The sequence below is a fragment of the Neoarius graeffei genome, chromosome 24 (genome assembly GCF_027579695.1).
Source record: "Neoarius graeffei isolate fNeoGra1 chromosome 24, fNeoGra1.pri, whole genome shotgun sequence".
Classification (NCBI taxonomy): Eukaryota; Metazoa; Chordata; class Actinopteri; order Siluriformes; family Ariidae; genus Neoarius; species Neoarius graeffei.
Window position 1 is genome coordinate 36,222,774 of NC_083592.1, and position 17,709 is coordinate 36,240,482.

The 17,709-nt window shown below is 39.7% G+C and overlaps 1 protein-coding gene across 1 annotated transcript in view; it reads right to left on the reverse strand.

Annotated features, from left to right (window-relative positions):
* Positions 1-17,709, reverse strand: part of iqgap2 (IQ motif containing GTPase activating protein 2) — a 103,536-nt gene that overhangs the window by 17,978 nt on the left and 67,849 nt on the right. The window contains exons 16-29 of the mRNA XM_060907148.1: positions 14,574-14,664; positions 14,097-14,264; positions 12,638-12,780; positions 12,352-12,522; positions 8,370-8,453; positions 7,828-7,899; positions 7,531-7,600; positions 7,200-7,408; positions 6,298-6,450; positions 5,897-6,060; positions 3,310-3,534; positions 3,049-3,189; positions 2,137-2,221; positions 1,745-1,977 (exon numbers count right to left, since the gene is read on the reverse strand). Of these exons, the coding sequence (XP_060763131.1) occupies positions 1,745-1,977; positions 2,137-2,221; positions 3,049-3,189; positions 3,310-3,534; positions 5,897-6,060; positions 6,298-6,450; positions 7,200-7,408; positions 7,531-7,600; positions 7,828-7,899; positions 8,370-8,453; positions 12,352-12,522; positions 12,638-12,780; positions 14,097-14,264; positions 14,574-14,664 (2,009 nt within the window). The remainder of the gene's footprint in view (positions 1-1,744; positions 1,978-2,136; positions 2,222-3,048; positions 3,190-3,309; positions 3,535-5,896; positions 6,061-6,297; positions 6,451-7,199; positions 7,409-7,530; positions 7,601-7,827; positions 7,900-8,369; positions 8,454-12,351; positions 12,523-12,637; positions 12,781-14,096; positions 14,265-14,573; positions 14,665-17,709) is intronic.

Below are 17,709 nucleotides of genomic sequence, written 5' to 3' on the forward strand. Positions count from 1 at the left end.
AATCTCAAAAACTGATATTGTATTCACAATAGAACATAGACAACATATCAAATGTCGAAAGTGAGACATTTTGAAATTTCATGCCAAATATTGGCTCATTTGAAATTTCATGACAGCAACACATCTCAAAAAAGTTGGGACAGGGGCAATAAGAGGCTGGAAAAGTTAAAGGTACAAAAAAGGAACAGCTGGAGGACCAAATTGCAACTCGTTAGGTCAATTGGCAATAGGTCATTAACATGACTGGGTATAAAAAGAGCATCTTGGAGTGGCAGCGGCTCTCAGAAGTAAAGATGGGAAGAGGATCACCAATCCCCCTAATTCTGCGCCGACAAATAGTGGAGCAATATCAGAAAGGAGTTCAACAGTGTAAAATTGCAAAGAGTTTGAACATATCAACATCTACAGTGCATAATATCATCAAAAGATTCAGAGAATCTGGAAGGATCTCTGTGCGTAAGGGTCAAGGCCGGAAAACCATACTGGGTGCCCGTGATCTTCAGGCCCTTAGACGGCACTGCATCACATACAGACATGCTTCTGTATTGGAAATCACAAAATGGGCTCAGGAATATTTCCAGAGAACATTATCTGTGAACACAATTCACTGTGCCATCCGCCGTTGCCAGCTAAAACTCTATAGTTCAAAGAAGAAGCCGTATCTAAACATGATCCAGAAGCGCAGACGTCTTCTCTGGGCCAAGGCTCATTTAAAATGGACTGTGGCAAAGTGGAAAACTCTTCTGTGGTCAGACGAATCAAAATGTGAAGTTCTTTATGGAAATCAGGGACGCCGTGTCATTCGGACTAAAGAGGAGAAGGACGACCCAAGTTGTTATCAGCGCTCAGTTCAGAAGCCTGCATCTCTGATGGTATGGGGTTGCATTAGTGCGTGTGGCATGGGCAGCTTACACATCTGGAAAGACACCATCAATGCTGAAAGGTATATCCAGGTTCTAGAGCAACATATGCTCCCATCCAGACGACGTCTCTTTCAGGGAAGACCTTGCATTTTCCAACATGACAATGCCAAACCACATACTGCATCAATTACAGCATCATGGCTGCGTAGAAGAAGGGTCCGGGTACTGAACTGGCCAGCCTGCAGTCCAGATCTTTCACCCATAGAAAACATTTGGCGCATCATAAAACGGAAGATACGACAAAAAAGACCTAAGACAGTTGGGCAACTAGAATCCTACATTAGACAAGAATGGGTTAACATTCCTATCCCTAAACTTGAGCAACTTGTCTCCTCAGTCCCCAGACGTTTACAGACTGTTGTAAAGAGAAAAGGGGATGTCTCACAGTGGGAAACATGGCCTTGTCCCAACTTTTTTGAGATGTGTTGTTGTCATGAAATTTAAAATCACCTAATTTTTCTCTTTAAATGATACATTTTCTCAGTTTAAACATTTGATATGTCATCTATGTTCTATCCTGAATAAAATATGGAATTTTGAAACTTCCACATCATTGCATTCCGTTTTTATTTACAATTTGTACGTTGTCCCAACTTTTTTGGAATCGGGGTTGTATTTCATCCTCGGTTAATTCAGCAGTACGCGCCGCCATTTTGTTTTTCTCTACTCACGGAATATGAGACGATAGCCTAATAGTAGAGTAGCCAATCGGAGCGCATGATTGCTCATATCCAGTGAATGTGGATAGAATAACTGATAATAGACCTTTTCTTGCCTTTTCTTAGTTGCTGGCGCACTCTTAATTCATGCTCTTGTCTAACCTGAATTTCTGGTAGGTGGACGAGATGTAACCGTTCATGGGTGTGAGGTGGTCGCTCTCTCCCTCAAACAGTTTATTAGCAGCAGCGTGCTGCAGCATCTTGGCCACAGAGCCCAGGTTCCTTCGCTGCTCTGAATGCAGCTGCCCTCCTGCCGTCATGTCTATGATGTCAAATCCATCTGGAGCTACTATAGCTGGGTTCATGTACCGGTAATAAAGAAGGTTTCCAACAATCTGTTTGAAAATTAGTGGTGCAGAAAGAACAGATTTTAACCAAAACATAGATTTTAACCATTTAAACTGGTCATGTTTAGTGTTGTCCCGCATCCTGGTTACCTACCATAGTTACAGTATAAAATATATGAAGTTATCGTGAAATCTTTCACATCTAACCTTTAGTAGATCATCATCGGATGAATCAGGGAACTTCTCATGCAGTGTATCCTTCAGAACTTTAGCTATGTATCTCATGCCATAACTGCAGGAAAACAACAAGGGAAAAAAAAAAATAAAGCAAAAAGTAGAATTCCCTGCAATCCACTGAAGAATTTACATCACAAAATGCATCATCACAGAAATTTTAATAAACAAAAAAGGACTAAAAGAAATATAACACGAAGTCAGGTGGTGTGATGGTTAGCACTGTCGCCTCACAGTAAGAAGGTCCTGGGTTCGAGCCCCGTGGCCGGCGAGGGCCTTTCTGTGTGGAGTTTGCATGTTCTCCCCGTGTCCGCGTGGGTTTCCTCCGGGTGCTCCGGTTTCCCCCACAGTCCAAAGACATGCAGGTTAGGTTAACTGGTGACTCTAAATTGACCGTAGGTGTGAATGTGAGTGTGAATGGTTGTCTGTGTCTATGTGTCAGCCCTGTGATGACCTGGCGACTTGTCCAGGGTGTACCCCGCCTTTCGCCCGTAGTCAGCTGGGATAGGCTCCAGCTTGCCTGCGACCCTGTAGAACAGGATAAAGCGGCTAGAGATAATGGATGGATGACACAAAGTCTCGTTATGTATGCAAAATTTTGCAGATAATGATGGTATGATGACATTAATTGCTTGAAAGTTTATTTAAAGTAAAAACTAATACTTTATTAGCCCTGAGGAAATATTTTGGCTCTGAAACAGAAATGGGAGGGTCACTCTGTAGTTTTCAGTTTAAAACAACACTACTGCCCCCTAGTCTTTAGCAAACTCTAAAGCTTCTCACATCTTTTAAATTACAGTATTTCCATCTTCCATAATAATAGTTTTACAATAATAAGAGCCATGTAACAGAGCACAATGTCACAAGGTGACATCTAGATCTTACGGGATGGTATCCACCGAAGACATGATGGAGCTGAGCACTTTGTCAGTGACAGTGCGCAGTGTCTGATTAGACACCTCCAGCCTGTCCCTCACTTCCTCATGTGACAAAGCCTGTTCCACTGTCACCTCATAAGGCAGTTTACTGAGAGTCACAATCAAAAGAAAAAAAATTATTCTGTACCTTTTTAAAATGTATTTTTGCACTATGAAATATTTACTGAATATTTGTTCATGTATAACATGCATATATGCCATCACTTACCTCGCCTCTCCTGTAGCAGTCTCTATCTGGTTGACCCAGGCTTTGTAGATATCTATGGGGTTAGTGTTTATGCCCAGGGTCTTGTTCTCGATGATGTCTTTCACGACGGGGGAGAGAAGCTGCCGGAGCGCGTTCTGACCCCGAGCACCTCGGTTAAAGCTCACTACCATCTTAATGACTGTTGGGTTCCCAGTGACTATGTCCTGGATTTGGTCTACTTTTGACCTGGATATGAGTACAGCAGTGTTACACAGTTTCAAAAGCAGATCTGTCACGTAATCACGCTTCTATTTTACATTTAGCCTCAGTTCAGGACATCAAATTAAGCATAATTTAATTATTTCATCACTGAAATAATTATCACATGGGCAAATATATGCTTAAGGAAAAGTGCCCTCGAAGAAGATAATAATAATAATAATAATAGTAGTAGTAGAGGGTGGCACGGTGGTGTAGTGGTTAGCGCTGTCGCCTCACAGCAAGAAGGTCCGGGTTCGAGCCCCGTGGCCCTTTCTGTGTGGAGTTTGCATGTTCTCCCCGTGTCTGCGTGGGTTTCCTCTGGGTGCTCCGGTTTCCCCCACAGTCCAAAGACATGCAGGTTAGGTTAACTGGTGACTCTAAATTGACCGTAGGTGTGAATGTGAGTGTGAATGGTTGTCTGTGTCTATGTGTCAGCCCTGTGATGACCTGGCGACTTGTCCAGGGTGTACCCCGCCTTTCGCCCGTAGTCAGCTGGGATAGGCTCCAGCTTGCCTGCGACCCTGTAGAACAGGATAAAGCGGCTAGAGATAATGAGATGAGAATGAGATAATAATAGAGTGCTCTGAGAGCACAATACCTCCCCACTGGCAACTATATCTGTGCTATAAATGCTTAAATACACCCTCATGAAATTGTCGAAGCACAAGTTTGGTAATCAAGGGCCATAACTCTGGTGAAATGTGACCGAATTGAACAAAATTTTAATGTGTGTATTAACGACGTATAGCGAAGCCTTTTACAAAGTTTTGGGAAATTCCTGCAAAAACTGTGAGAGGAGTTGATTTCAGAAGACGAGCACACTTTCAAGAAACTGTTAAAGTACAAGTTTGGTAATCAAGGGCCCTAACTCTGAAAAAATTCAACCGAATTGAACAAAACTGCAATATGCACATTACCAACATATAACAAAGCCTTTTGCTAAGTTTCGTGAAATTCCTCCAAGAATTGTGAGAGGAGTTCATTTCAGAAGACAAGCACACCGTCATGAAATTATCAAAGTACAAGTTTGGTAATCAATGGCCATAACTCTGGTAAAATGTGAACGAATTGAACGAAATTGCAATTATGCATATTAACGACATATGAGTGATTCCACGCTTATGGGTACTGAAATGGGGACATGAACTTCTCATCTCATCTCATTATCTCTAGCCGCTTTATCCTTCTACAGGGTCGCAGGCAAGCTGGAGCCTATCCCAGCTGACTACGGGTGAAAGGCGGGGTACACCCTGGACAAGTCGCCAGGTCATCACAGGGCTGACACATAGACACAGACAACCATTCACACTCACACCTACGGTCAATTTAGAGTCACCAGTTAACCTAACCTGCATGTCTTTGGGGGAAACCGGAGCACCCGGAGGAAACCCACGCGGACACGGGGAGAACATGCAAACTCCACACAGAAAGGCCCTTGCCGGCCCCGGGGCTCGAACCCGGACCTTCTTGCTGTGAGGCGACAGCGCTAACCACTACACCACCGTGCCGCCGGACATGAACTTATTTTTAAAAATTCACCTAAAACCATTTCTTTTTTACCATCAGGTCACAAAACATGTAATCTTTAATGAATGATATGTTAAAAGATAACTTTAATTTTCTGAGATGTAATAAAAACATATTTATATGCCAAAGTCAGAACGTAACAGAAGTGTTGTGGACATATATATTCTCAATTTTAACAATGTAGAATTACTTTTTGAAACATAGGAAGGTGATGTTTTAGCAAATATAATTAATAAACATGTGTAGTAGAATAAACATACACATTCTTTCAATAAGATTAACATGGTATATAGCTAGATTGTAATTAATTTGTAACAGACGCGAGATGGACAATCGTAACAGAAGTAATGGAACAGACATCATTTTGGAACTCATAGGCTTGACTTTGGCATATAAATATGTTTTTATTACATCTCAGAAAATTAAAGTTATCTTTTAACATATCATTCATTAAAGATTACATGTTCTGTGACCTGATGGTAAAAAAAGAAATGGTTTTAGGTGAATAAGTTCATGTCCCCATTTCAGTACCCATAAGCGTGGAATCACTCGTATAACAAAGGATCCTGTCAAGTTTCGTGAAATTCCTCCAGAAATAGTGAGAGGAGTTGATTTCAGAAGGTGAGTATGTCTTCCCTGGATGGATGGACAGACGGATGGACGGACATCGCCATGACATAACCCCCCTTCGGGCCTTTCGGCCAGCGGGGGATAATAAAAACTGAAAGTTACTGCTGCCGTTTCTTTCAGTATTGCTGTGACTTAACATTTATATTGTTAATACCCACGCACAAATTTCTTTTCAAAGGTGTTTTCTCACTTGATCTCTTCTTTGAGAGCAGACTCAAAGAGCTTGAGCAGCAGGTACTCTTCACGCTGGTTTGAGGCGTAGTTATACAGTGTGAAAATCACTGTGTCCATGAATTTAGTGGACTTGTTCTGAGGCATCTGGAAGATGAGCTTGGCCAAGTATGATGGGTGTGTCTGTTTCAACAGCAGAAAAGAAATAACACTGAATAAAACTGGATTATGTAATAATCCCGTTCTATTACTGAACTGGTATCAAATTACAGTGCTACATATCATGATGTGTTATTTTTTCTAAAGATTAATGAGATTACAAACGATAGTGCAGGACATATGAATACCCCATGGCAATGAAAGCATTACAGTTACACTTGAGCTTTTGTATCTATAATGATTGGACCAGTAGGGCCTCACTTGTAGCAGGTAAAACAAATGCTGGTAAGCTTCCAGTCTCTTCCTCTTCTCTTTGCTCAGGCCTTTGATGCCCTGCTTGTCTCCTGTGGCGAGATCTTCTTTGGTCATTTTGTTCTTTTTAGTCTTCATCTTCTTACTGAGTGACACCACATCCTGTTTAAAGAGTACCCATAGCAATGGTTGGGATTTTGTATTTAAAAACTTAAGCAGCGTCTTTCATGTATTGATAGATCAGGATCCCAAAGTGTTATTTGTTTCAATTCTTTCTTACATACACTACCGTTCAAAAGTTTGGGGTCACTTTGAAATGTCCTTCTTTTTGAAAGAAAAGCACTGTTCTTTTCAATGAAGATCACTTTAAACTAATCAGAAATCCACTCTATACATTGCTAATGTGGTAAATGACTATTCTAGCTGCAAATGTCTGGTTTTTGGTGCAATATCTCCATAGGTGTATAGAGGCCCATTTCCAGCAACTCTCACTCCAGTGTTCTAATGGTACAATGTGTTTGCTCATTGCCTCAGAAGGCTAATGGATGATTAGAAAACCCTTGTACAATCATGTTAGCACAGCTGAAAACAGTTGAGCTCTTTAGAGAAGCTATAAAACTGACCTTCCTTTGAGCAGATTGCGTTTCTGGAGCATCACATTTGTGGGGTCGATTAAATGCTCAAAATGGCCAGAAAAATGTCTTGACTATATTTTCTATTCATTTTACAACTTATGGTGGGAAATAAAAGTGTGACTTTTCATGGAAAACACAAAATTGTCTGGGTGACCCCAAACTTTTGAACGGTAGTGTATTTTTTTTTCCAGATACTTCATTTTTCACAGCTAACAAATACTTACACCCAGAAGAAAAAGAAAAAAAAATCAAGATCCTTTTGTATTTTGTTCATACCTGAAGTGTGATCCTATTTTTCACCAGCAAGCCAATCTTAATATCCATCAAGTTCAAGTCCTTTTCCATTTGCTGATTGGCACGAATCTTAGTTACCACTTCTTCACGGAGATGTATGACTTCCTGTTCTTCCTGCAGGTCGAGGTTACTCTGTTCCAGGAGATGAGCAAACTTACGGACCACGGAGAGAGGGGGATCCTGAGCACCAGCTAAAGCACACATGAACAGACATAAACATAAAGAAATGTTTTTACTATGCTAACAAACATGCATGCATGTCTGAATGACCCCTTATCGACAGCAATATGTAGCAAAGAGCACTTTTACTCACTGAGAGTTTTGTAATCATCTCTGGCTTTGTTTGCCTTTAGAAAAGCTTGAATCTTTACAATCTCTTTTTCCTGTACAAACCAAAGGTAAAGGTTAATATTCACATTTTACTAATATACTATTAATGGAATCATGCTGCCACACCATCAGTTTTAGATATGGGAATTATATTATAATGAATAATATTGTTTTGTACTGTATGTAAAATATTATTTTAGGTTGCATTTTGTAATTTCAGTCTAACAACAAATGTGTCATTGACTCCATCAGTATGTACGGTAAATGCCATATGACTTACATGGTCTTTGAAATACTGTAGTCTCTTTCTGTATGCGCTTCTGGTTCGCCACATTTTCACCAAAGATTGTAACTAAATTAAGAAGATAATAATATAAAATGTATTATTATGATGTGTATATATAACAATTCTTTGTGTTTTTTCTTGCCGCGTCCCCTCTTTCTCTGTCCAAAATCAGTCCAAAAATTCTACTGGGTTGGACTCTGTAGACTGTGAAGGCCATAGCATATGATTTACTTCTTTTTCAAACTCATCAAACCATTTAAGAAGCCCTTGTGCCCTGTGGATGGGAACACTGGTCATCCTGGAAGAGACCAGTCCCATCAGGATAGAAATGTTTCATCGTATGATAAATGAGATCAGTCAGAATAACTTTGCATTGAGTTGCGCTATCTAACCCATTGTTCTCAAGGCATAAGCCACCATTCCCCCCCCCCCTCAATCATCACACGCCTGTGTGTATATGTATATAAAGTGTATTAGAAATAATAATATTGCATATGTGTATGGGCAAGACTTTAATAGTGATAGACATTGTTTACCTTGACCACTGTCTGCACATTGCTTTGTAATGTCTGTAGCCTCTCCTTGTAAGCTTTCCTCTGTTTATATCCCTTCCAGGATGCCTATACACACAGGATAACTCATCAATGGACTGTGTACACAAACAAATCTAAGTCTACAAATCCTAAAACTTCAGAACATCTTGCATAACCGTATTTATTATGTCATGAGAGGGTCAGGGAGTTCCTAAATATATTATGTCTGTCTGAATAAATTTCACTATTCAAATGTGCATAATATTTACAGACTCAACTCAAATCCGCATTTAATTCAAGTCAAGGGTTTTTTTTGCATTACTACACGACCCTATGTAGTGATATACAGTCGTGCTTGAAAGTTTGTGAATCCTTTAGAATTTTCTGCATAAATATGACCTAAAACATCATCAGATTTTCACACAAGTCCTAAAAGTAGATAAAGAGAACCCAGTTAAACAAATGAGACAAAAATATTATACTTGGTCATTTATTTATTGAGGAAAATGATCCAATATTACATACCTGTGAGTGGCAGAAGTATGTGAACCTTTGCTTTCAGTATCTGGTGTGACCCCCTTGTGCAGCAGTAACTGCAACTAAACGTTTGCGGTAACTGTTGATCAGTCCTGCACACCGGCTTGGAGGAATTTTAGCCCATTCCTCCGTACAGAACAGCTTCAACTCTGGGATGTTGGTGGGTTTCCTCACATGAACTGCTCGCTTCAGGTCCTTCCACAACATTTCGATTGGATTAAGGTCAGGACTTTGACTTGGCCATTCCAAAACATTAACTTTATTCTTTTTTAACCATTCTTTGGTAGAACAACTTGTGTGCTTAGGGTCGTTGTCTTGCTGCATGACCCACCTTCTCTTGAGATTCAGTTCATGGACAGATGTCCTGACATTTTCCTTTAGAATTCGCTGGTATAATTCAGAATTCATTGTTCCATCAGTGATGGCAAGCTGTCCTGGCCCAGATGCAGCAAAACAGGCCCAAACCATGATACTACCACCACCATGGTTCACAGATGGGATAAGGTTCTTATGCTGGAATACAGTGTTTTCCTTTCTCCAAACATAACACTTCTCATTTAAACCACAAATTTCTATTTTGGTCTCATCCGTCCACAAAACATTTTTCCAATAGCCTTCTGGCTTGTCCACGTGATCTTTAACAAACTGCAGACGAGCAGCAATGTTCTTTTTGGAGAGCAGTGGCTTTCTCCTTGCAATCCTGCCATGCACACCATTGTTGTTCAGTGTCCTCCTCATGGTGGGCTCATGAACATTAGCCAATGTGAGAGAGGCCTTCAGCTGCTTAGAAGTTACCCTGGGGTCCTTTGTGACCTCGCTGACTATTACATGCCTTGTTTTTGGAGTGATCTTTGTTGATCAACCACTCCTGAGGAGAGTAACAATGGTCTTGAATTTCCTCCATTTGTACACAATCTGTCTGACTGTGGATTGATGGAGTCCAAACTCTTTAGAGATGGTTTTGTAACCTTTTCTAGCCTGATGAGCATCAACAATGCTTTTTCTGAGGTCCTCAGAAATCTCCTGTGTTTGTGCCATAATACACTTCCACAAACGTGTTGTGAAGATCAGACTTTGATAGATCCCTGGTCTTTAAATAAAACAGGGTGCCCACTCACACCTGATTGGCATCCCATTGATTGAAAACACCTGACTCTAATTTCACCTTCAAATTAACTGCTAATCCTAGAGGTTCACATACTTTTGCCACTCACAGATATGTAATATTGAGTCATTTTCCTCAATAAATAAATGACCAAGTATAATATTTTTGTCTCGTTTGTTTAACTGGGTTCTCTTTATCTACTTTTAGGACTTGTGTGAAAATCTGATGATGTTTTTGGTCATATTTATGCAGAAATATAGAAAATTCTAAAGGGTTCACAAACTTTCAAGCACCACTGTACCCTATGTAGTGAATCCAGTGAATAAGGTGCTGTCTGGAATTCAGCTTAACTGTGTTGGAAGAGGTAGATATTTATGGATCTTGAATAGCACAGGAAATACAACCAGCTACATATCAGCAAAAAGGAACATTACTGAGGGTAAAAGATAAAAATGACTCTGAAACCTTCAAGTTCATGAAAGTTAAAATTTAGAATGTTAACTTTTCATAAAATTAGGATTTTGCATCTTTGTGACTTACTTTGCTTAAAAATCTATTTTAACATGCCAAGGTTTATGAGATATGTACACATACAGTGGTGCTTGAAAGTTTGTGAACCCTTTAGAATTTTCTATATTTCTGCATAAATATGACCTAAAACATCATCAGATTTTCACACAAGTCCTAAAAGTAGATAAAGAGAACCCAGTTAAACAAATGAGACAAAAATATTATACTTGGTCATTTACTTATTGAGGAAAATGATCCAATATTACATATCTGTCAGTGGCAAAAGTATGTGAACCTCTAGGATTAGCAGTTAATTTGAAGGTGAAATTAGAGTCAGGTGTTTTCAATCAATGGGATGACAATCAGGTGTGAGTAGGCACCCTGTGTTATTTAAAGAACAGGGATCTATCAAAGTCTGATCTTCCCAACACATGTTTGTGGAAGTGTATCATGGCACGAACAAAGGAGATTTCTGAGGACCTCAGAAAAAGCATTGTTGATGCTCATCAGGCTGGAAAAGGTTACAAAACCATCTCTAAAGAGTTTGGACTCCACCAATCCACAGTCAGACAGATTGTGTACAAACGGAGGAAATTCAAGACCATTGCTACCCTCCCCAGGAGTGGTCGACCAACAAAGATCACTCCAAGAGTAAGGTGTGTAATAGTCAGCGAGGTCACAAAGGACCTCAGGGTAACTTCTAAGCAGCTGAAGGCCTCTCTCACATTGGCGAATGTTAATGTTCATGAGTCCACCATCAGGAGAACACTGAGCAACAATGGTGTGCATGGCAGGGTTGCAAGGAGAAAGCCATTACTCTCCAAAAAGAACATTGCTGCTCGTCTGCAGTTTGCTAAAGATCACGTGGACAAGCGAGAAGGCTATTGGAAAAATGTTTTGTGGATGGATGAGACCAAAATAGAACTTTTTGGTTTAAATGAGAAGCGTTATGTTTGGAGAAAGGAAAACACTGCATTCCAGCATAAGAACCTTATCCCATCTGTGAACCATGGTGGTGGTAGAATAATGGTTTGGGCCTGTTTTGCTGCATCTGGGCCAGGACGGCTTGCCATCATTGATGGAACAATGAATTCTGAATTATACCAGCGAATTCTAAAGGAAAATGTCAGGACATCTGTCCATGAACTAAATCTCAAGAGAAAGTGGGTCATGCAGCAAGACAACGACCCTAAGCACACAAGTCGTTCTACCAAAGAATGGTTAAAGAAGAATAAAGTTAATGTTTTGGAATGGCCAAGTCAAAGTCCTGACCTTAATCCAATGGAAATGTTGTGGAAGGACCTGAAGCGAGCAGTTCATGTGAGGAAACCCACCAACATCCCAGAGTTGAAGCTGTTCTGTACGGAGGAATGGGCTAAAATTCCTCCAAGCCGGTGTGCAGGACTGATCAACAGTTACCGCAAACGTTTAGTTGCAGTTATTGCTGCACAAGGGGGTCACACCAGATACTGAAAGCAAAGGTTCACATACTTTTTCCACTCACAGATATGTAATATTGGATCATTTCCCTCAATAAATAAATGACCAAGTATAATATTTTTGTCTCATTTGTTTAACTGCGTTCTCTTTATCTACTTTTAGGACTTGTGTGAAAATCTGATGATGTTTTAGGTCATATTTATGCAGAAATATAGAAAATTCTAAAGGGTTCACAAACTTTCAAGCACCACTGTAGCTGACATTGTTAATGCTAGAGCTTACAGGATGACATCCAACAAAAACATAATTGTTATTATAAATGTAGAATGTGTGTCAGTGTCGTATTATCTTACTATTCCATGTAAGAGTTTATAATGAAACATTTTGTCTCACCTGTAGTTTTACTACACTTGGTTCCTGTTGCTCGAGATACTTCAGTCTATCACTGTAGGCCCGCCTCACCAGATATCCACGAGTCCAAGCTTGCAGTTGTATGATGAGCGGCTCATTGGCCAACCAGAGCTGTTCTCGGTTATATTCTGCTGTCACCCTGCTTACAACCATCTAAGTTAGAAACATGATTCAAAGAAGGTGTTAGAAATTGACAGCAAACAGGTAAACAGTGCTGATAAATGGAAATGCTTCTCAGTGCTGATAAACTTCTCTGACTGTAACCTACCTGAATATCCTCTTTTGTGAGCTGTGTGCTATTGTGGACAAAGTCATCTGGTTCCTCCCATGTCCCTTTTTGGCTTTCCAGGTTGTAGAAATAGTCATATTTGTCCTTGATTCTGTGCTTCACCCAAAAGCTGCCACTATTCCCTTTGGACAAGATAGCAATAGCTAGCTAGGACATGAAACTTATTTAATTTATATACTTATCCCAAAAGCCATATTTAACAATTATTCCACGAAATGGAGTCGTACATGAGCCGATAGCCGAGCTGGCTATAAGCTATGTATGACGAGATTGAGTGGAATAACTGTTTTATTCTATCCACATTCATGGGATTTTGAGAAACACAGCATTTTTATTTTTTTGCAAATTCGATAAATAAAAACTTTATACAAAACGTCTGACAAAATAATTTCTGCTTAGAACGTAAACAAACCGGCAAAATGACAGTAGCAATTTGTGAAAAATGCGATCATAATAATTATTGAAAAATTTAAAAAAGATACGTCCTTAACATCAAATACTTTTATTCCATATATATATATATATATATATATATATATATATATATATATATATATATATATATTTTTTTTTTTTTGTATTTTTGGGGTTTTCTTGTCGAGTAGAGTTTTTATTTCGTCTTCAGTTGGTTCAGCAGCATGCTCTGCCATTTTGTTTTTCTCTACTCATGGGATATGAGCTGATAGCCTGGTAGTAGAGTAGCCAATCAGAGTGTGTGATTGCTCATATCCAGTGAATGTGGATAGAATAAATTAACATATACCCTAATTGTTCCCATACGAAAAAGAACAGTAAAGAACTTATAAGAGTTTACCACTCTCTTAATAGTAAATCCTTATAAATATAAGGATAAATCCTTATAAGGATTTATAAATAAATATATATGCCATGTATGATTTACTCCTGAAAGTGGCCCATTTTGCATTTTCCTCATACAAATTTTTTATGAAAATCTAGTATGTATGAAGTGAACATTGTGCATGGTTTTTACAGATAATGTGTATGATGAATTACACCGTCTTTGTATGCTTCATGTAATGTTTGTAGTTTTAAATTATATTTTACAGTTTAAAATGTACATGCCTTTTATATGTAAATCCAACACAAACATATGTGGATTTACATATAAAAGGCATATACATTTTAAACTGTAAAATATAATTTAAAACTACAAACATTACATGAAGCATACAAAGACGGTGTAATTCATCATACACATTATCTGTAAAAACCATGCACAATGTTCACTTCATACATACTAGATTTTCATAAAAAATTTGTATGAGGAAAATGCAAAATGGGCCACTTTCAGGAGTAAATCATACATGGCATATATATTTATAAGGATTTACTACTAAGACAGTGGTAAACTCTTATAAGTTCTTTACTGTTCTTTTTCGTATGGGTTGGACTCTATACCTTTACAAAATCACATTACCTTGCTGTGTGTGTTGAGACTGCATTTGTGCTAGTTCAGTCTGGTAAAGGTGTGTGCAATCAGCCAGCACTCCCCTCAGTCCTACACATGGTCTTTGCAGAGCACTCAGAGTGTCCTCCTCATGTCCTGCAGCTACCGCTCGGTTAATGTCTGCCACTGCCTTGGCCACTGGAATTAGACACAGTACAGTCTGTGTGTAGGCACAAGATGTTAAGTGCAGATTTACTGTAGATTAAGGAGATTTACTGTAAACATGAGTTTTATCTGAAATTCTTTATTTGCCTTTTTATCAGTAAAATCCAGAACTGTGGCGTCTCTGTGGTATCTTTTATTTAAATAATTATTTATTTATTTAAAAAAAAAAAACCTCCACTAAATCATTACCAACAACAACATGAGCATTTTAGCCCCCAACACGCTGAGGCGCAGTGTGAAGTATCGATTTAATGCTTAGGTGAAAACTAAAATCCATCATACATTCCAGAGCATCCTCCTGGTCTTGATTGGCAGTGTGTATCGCCTCCTGAATCTGATCCAGCCACAGGACTGCAGATTCATCACCTGATCTCTGCATTACAAAATCCACATCGCTGAGTCAATTTGCACACTAGCATGCACAAACAATATTTTTAAAAACACAATGTTTTTCTAAAAAGTACAGAATCAGTACTGTTTACTCAAATAACATTAGCAAGATAGTGTCAATGTAACTAAAGCTAGTAATGAAAGTAATGCAGATACAGTTTTAATGTTTTCATAGTAATAACACTTGTTGTAAAATATCCGTCAAAAAAAAAAAAAACAGCCACATCTCTGTACATTCACATACCAAAAGGTTTATTTTTTGTGATGTCTGACAGATTTTGCTGAAAAGAGCAAAATATATAATTGAACTAAAAATAACAGCTTGTAAATTAAAGGAAAAGGAAGTACATCCGAAAATCCAGACGGTTGTGTTTGTTGCTGCTGTTTACATGATTAATCTACTTTGTGTTGTGAGCTACCAAACAGTTTACAGTGATACTAATTATTTGGAGTTTATGCTAGTGTTGATGCTTGTAGGTTTTTGGATTTAAATGGACAAGGCTGTGGAGGCCAGTGTGATTCATTCATCCCATCTCATTATCTCTAGCCGCTTTATCCTGTTCTACAGGGTCGCAGGCAAGCTGGAGCCTATCCCAGCTGACTACGGGCGAAAGGCGGGGTACACCCTGGACAAGTCGCCAGGTCATCACAGGGCTGACACATAGACACAGACAACCATTCACACTCACATTCACACCTACGGTCAATTTAGAGTCACCAGTTAACCTAACCTGCATGTCTTTGGACTGTGGGGGAAACCGGAGCACCCGGAGGAAACCCGCGCGGACACGGGGAGAACATGCAAACTCCGCACAGAAAGGCCCTCGTCGGCCACGGGGCTCGAACCCGGACCTTCTTGTTGTGAGGCGACAGTGCTGACCACTACACCACTGTGCCACCCTGATTCATTCATAAGAATGAGAATAGCAGGATACAAAAAAAAACAACTCAGTGATGTAGTTCTGGCCCGCAACTGAAATGCGACAGTGTGAGAGAGGCCCAACCTCCACGACAAATTGTTCACAACAGGAAAATCAACAAAGGACTAAATCTTGTTCCCAAAGGGAAGCTCTATCCAGAACATCGATCAGAACTGAATTCACATGATAAATGAGAGAGATACAATTCTAGTACTAATTTGTTAGCAAAAAAAAATGACAATACAATGACCAAGTTTTGTGCAGAAGGGCTAGTTCTTTCAAATAAAACAATCAGAACTGAAATCCACTGAAAACTGAGGGAGAAGATACGATTTGACTGAAAATAAACAAAGTTGTAAACAAATTGTTTACAACAGGAAAATCAACAAACAAACGTCCAAGTTTCGTTCTTCAAAGGAAGATCTACGCAAAACATCGATCAGAACTGGAATCGGATGAGAAATAAGAGAGGAGATAAAATTCTAGTGAGAGGCCTGGAAAATTTGTTAATTTGGTCTAATTACTAACTTGTTAGCAAAAAAAAAAAAAAACTGACAAAACAATGACCAAGTTTTGTGCGGAATGATGAGTTCTTTCAAACAAAACAATCGGAACGGAAATCTGTGGAGAGCTAACGGAGGAGATACGATTTAATTGAATTGTGGACGACCTAAAAGACAATGGACGCCACGCCATGGCAACAGCTCATCGGCCTTATGGCCAGATGAGCTAAAAATGGACAGGCTGTAAATAATAAAATGAATCGATGTAATTGCATGCCTTATCTGCAGAGCCAGTATTTTAAAGCTAATAAAACTAGAACAGGGCGGCACGGTGGTGTAGTGGTTAGTGCTGTCACCTCACAGCAAGAAGGTCCGGGTTCGAGCCCCGTGGCCGGCGAGGGCCTTTCTGTGTGGAGTTTGCATGTTCTCCCCGTGTCCGCATGGGTTTCCTCCGGGTGCTCCGGTTTCCCCCACAGTCCAAAGACATGCAGGTTAAGTTAACTGGTGACTCTAAATTGACCGTAGATGTGAGTGTGAATGGTTGTCTGTGTGTATGTGTCAGCCCTGTGATGACCTGGTGACTTGTCCAGGGTGTACCCCGCCTTTCGCCCATAGTCAGCTGGGATAGGCTCCAGCTTGCCTGCGACCCTGTAGAACAGGATAAAGCAGCTAGAGATAATGAGATGAGAAAACTAGAACATCAGTAGACAGAGAAAAACTATACAGTTGGATGAGGATGCAAGAGTAGTTTTCTATGATGCAGTCTTTCCATAGACAGTCATCTCAATGATTAGGAAGTGGGAAGTGGCTGTATCTGCATGTGCCAACAATGCTCTCTGTAATAAAAAAAAAAATGTGCTCTTCATTCAGCAGGACTCTGTTGGGGGCTGCATATTTTCTACTCAGGTCATACAAGCAATTCAGGAAGTTGCTGAAATTTCCTTCATGTATCTTTCAAGCATTGCCAAATTGCACTTTCAATCTCTACTCCAGTAAACATGACAAGTCCAAATGTGTTGGTGAGTCTGCAGTCCTGAGGTCTATGCTCACAGGGGCGTAGCTTGGGGGGGGTGCCTGGGGTGCCCATGACTCTCCCTTTGTCGGACCATACATTTTTTCAATAGCCTCATAAGAATATTAGAAAAGCGGCCACTGTAATTTTTCTAACTTTTTTTTTTCAACTAGATTGTCACATCAGCCTCATTAGGGTTTCTATAACCTTGTATGGACTTCCTGTGGTTTGGGTGCGAAAACCCAGTTCTGCGCAAGTGCAACACGATCGCACTAGAAAGCATGGTCAAGCTGCCAGTGTAGCTGCAGTCTTTTTAGTTGCGAATTACAAGTATTTCCTCTTGTGTTAATAATTCGCCATGTCAAAACAAGCGAAACTTTCCTCCTTCTTTTGACGTGAAGAGAGGTAAGCAATTTATTATATATATTTTTCCATCAAAGTTGCATTTTGTGGCTTCGAAGTTAAGTTTTAGTGTGCCGTTTGTAGAACACAACGTCAAGAAAATGTGGAAGAATACACTATGGCAGAGCGATCGACATTAACAAGATCGTTGACATCTTTGCCATTCGTCATCCACGACGCCTTTTACTTCG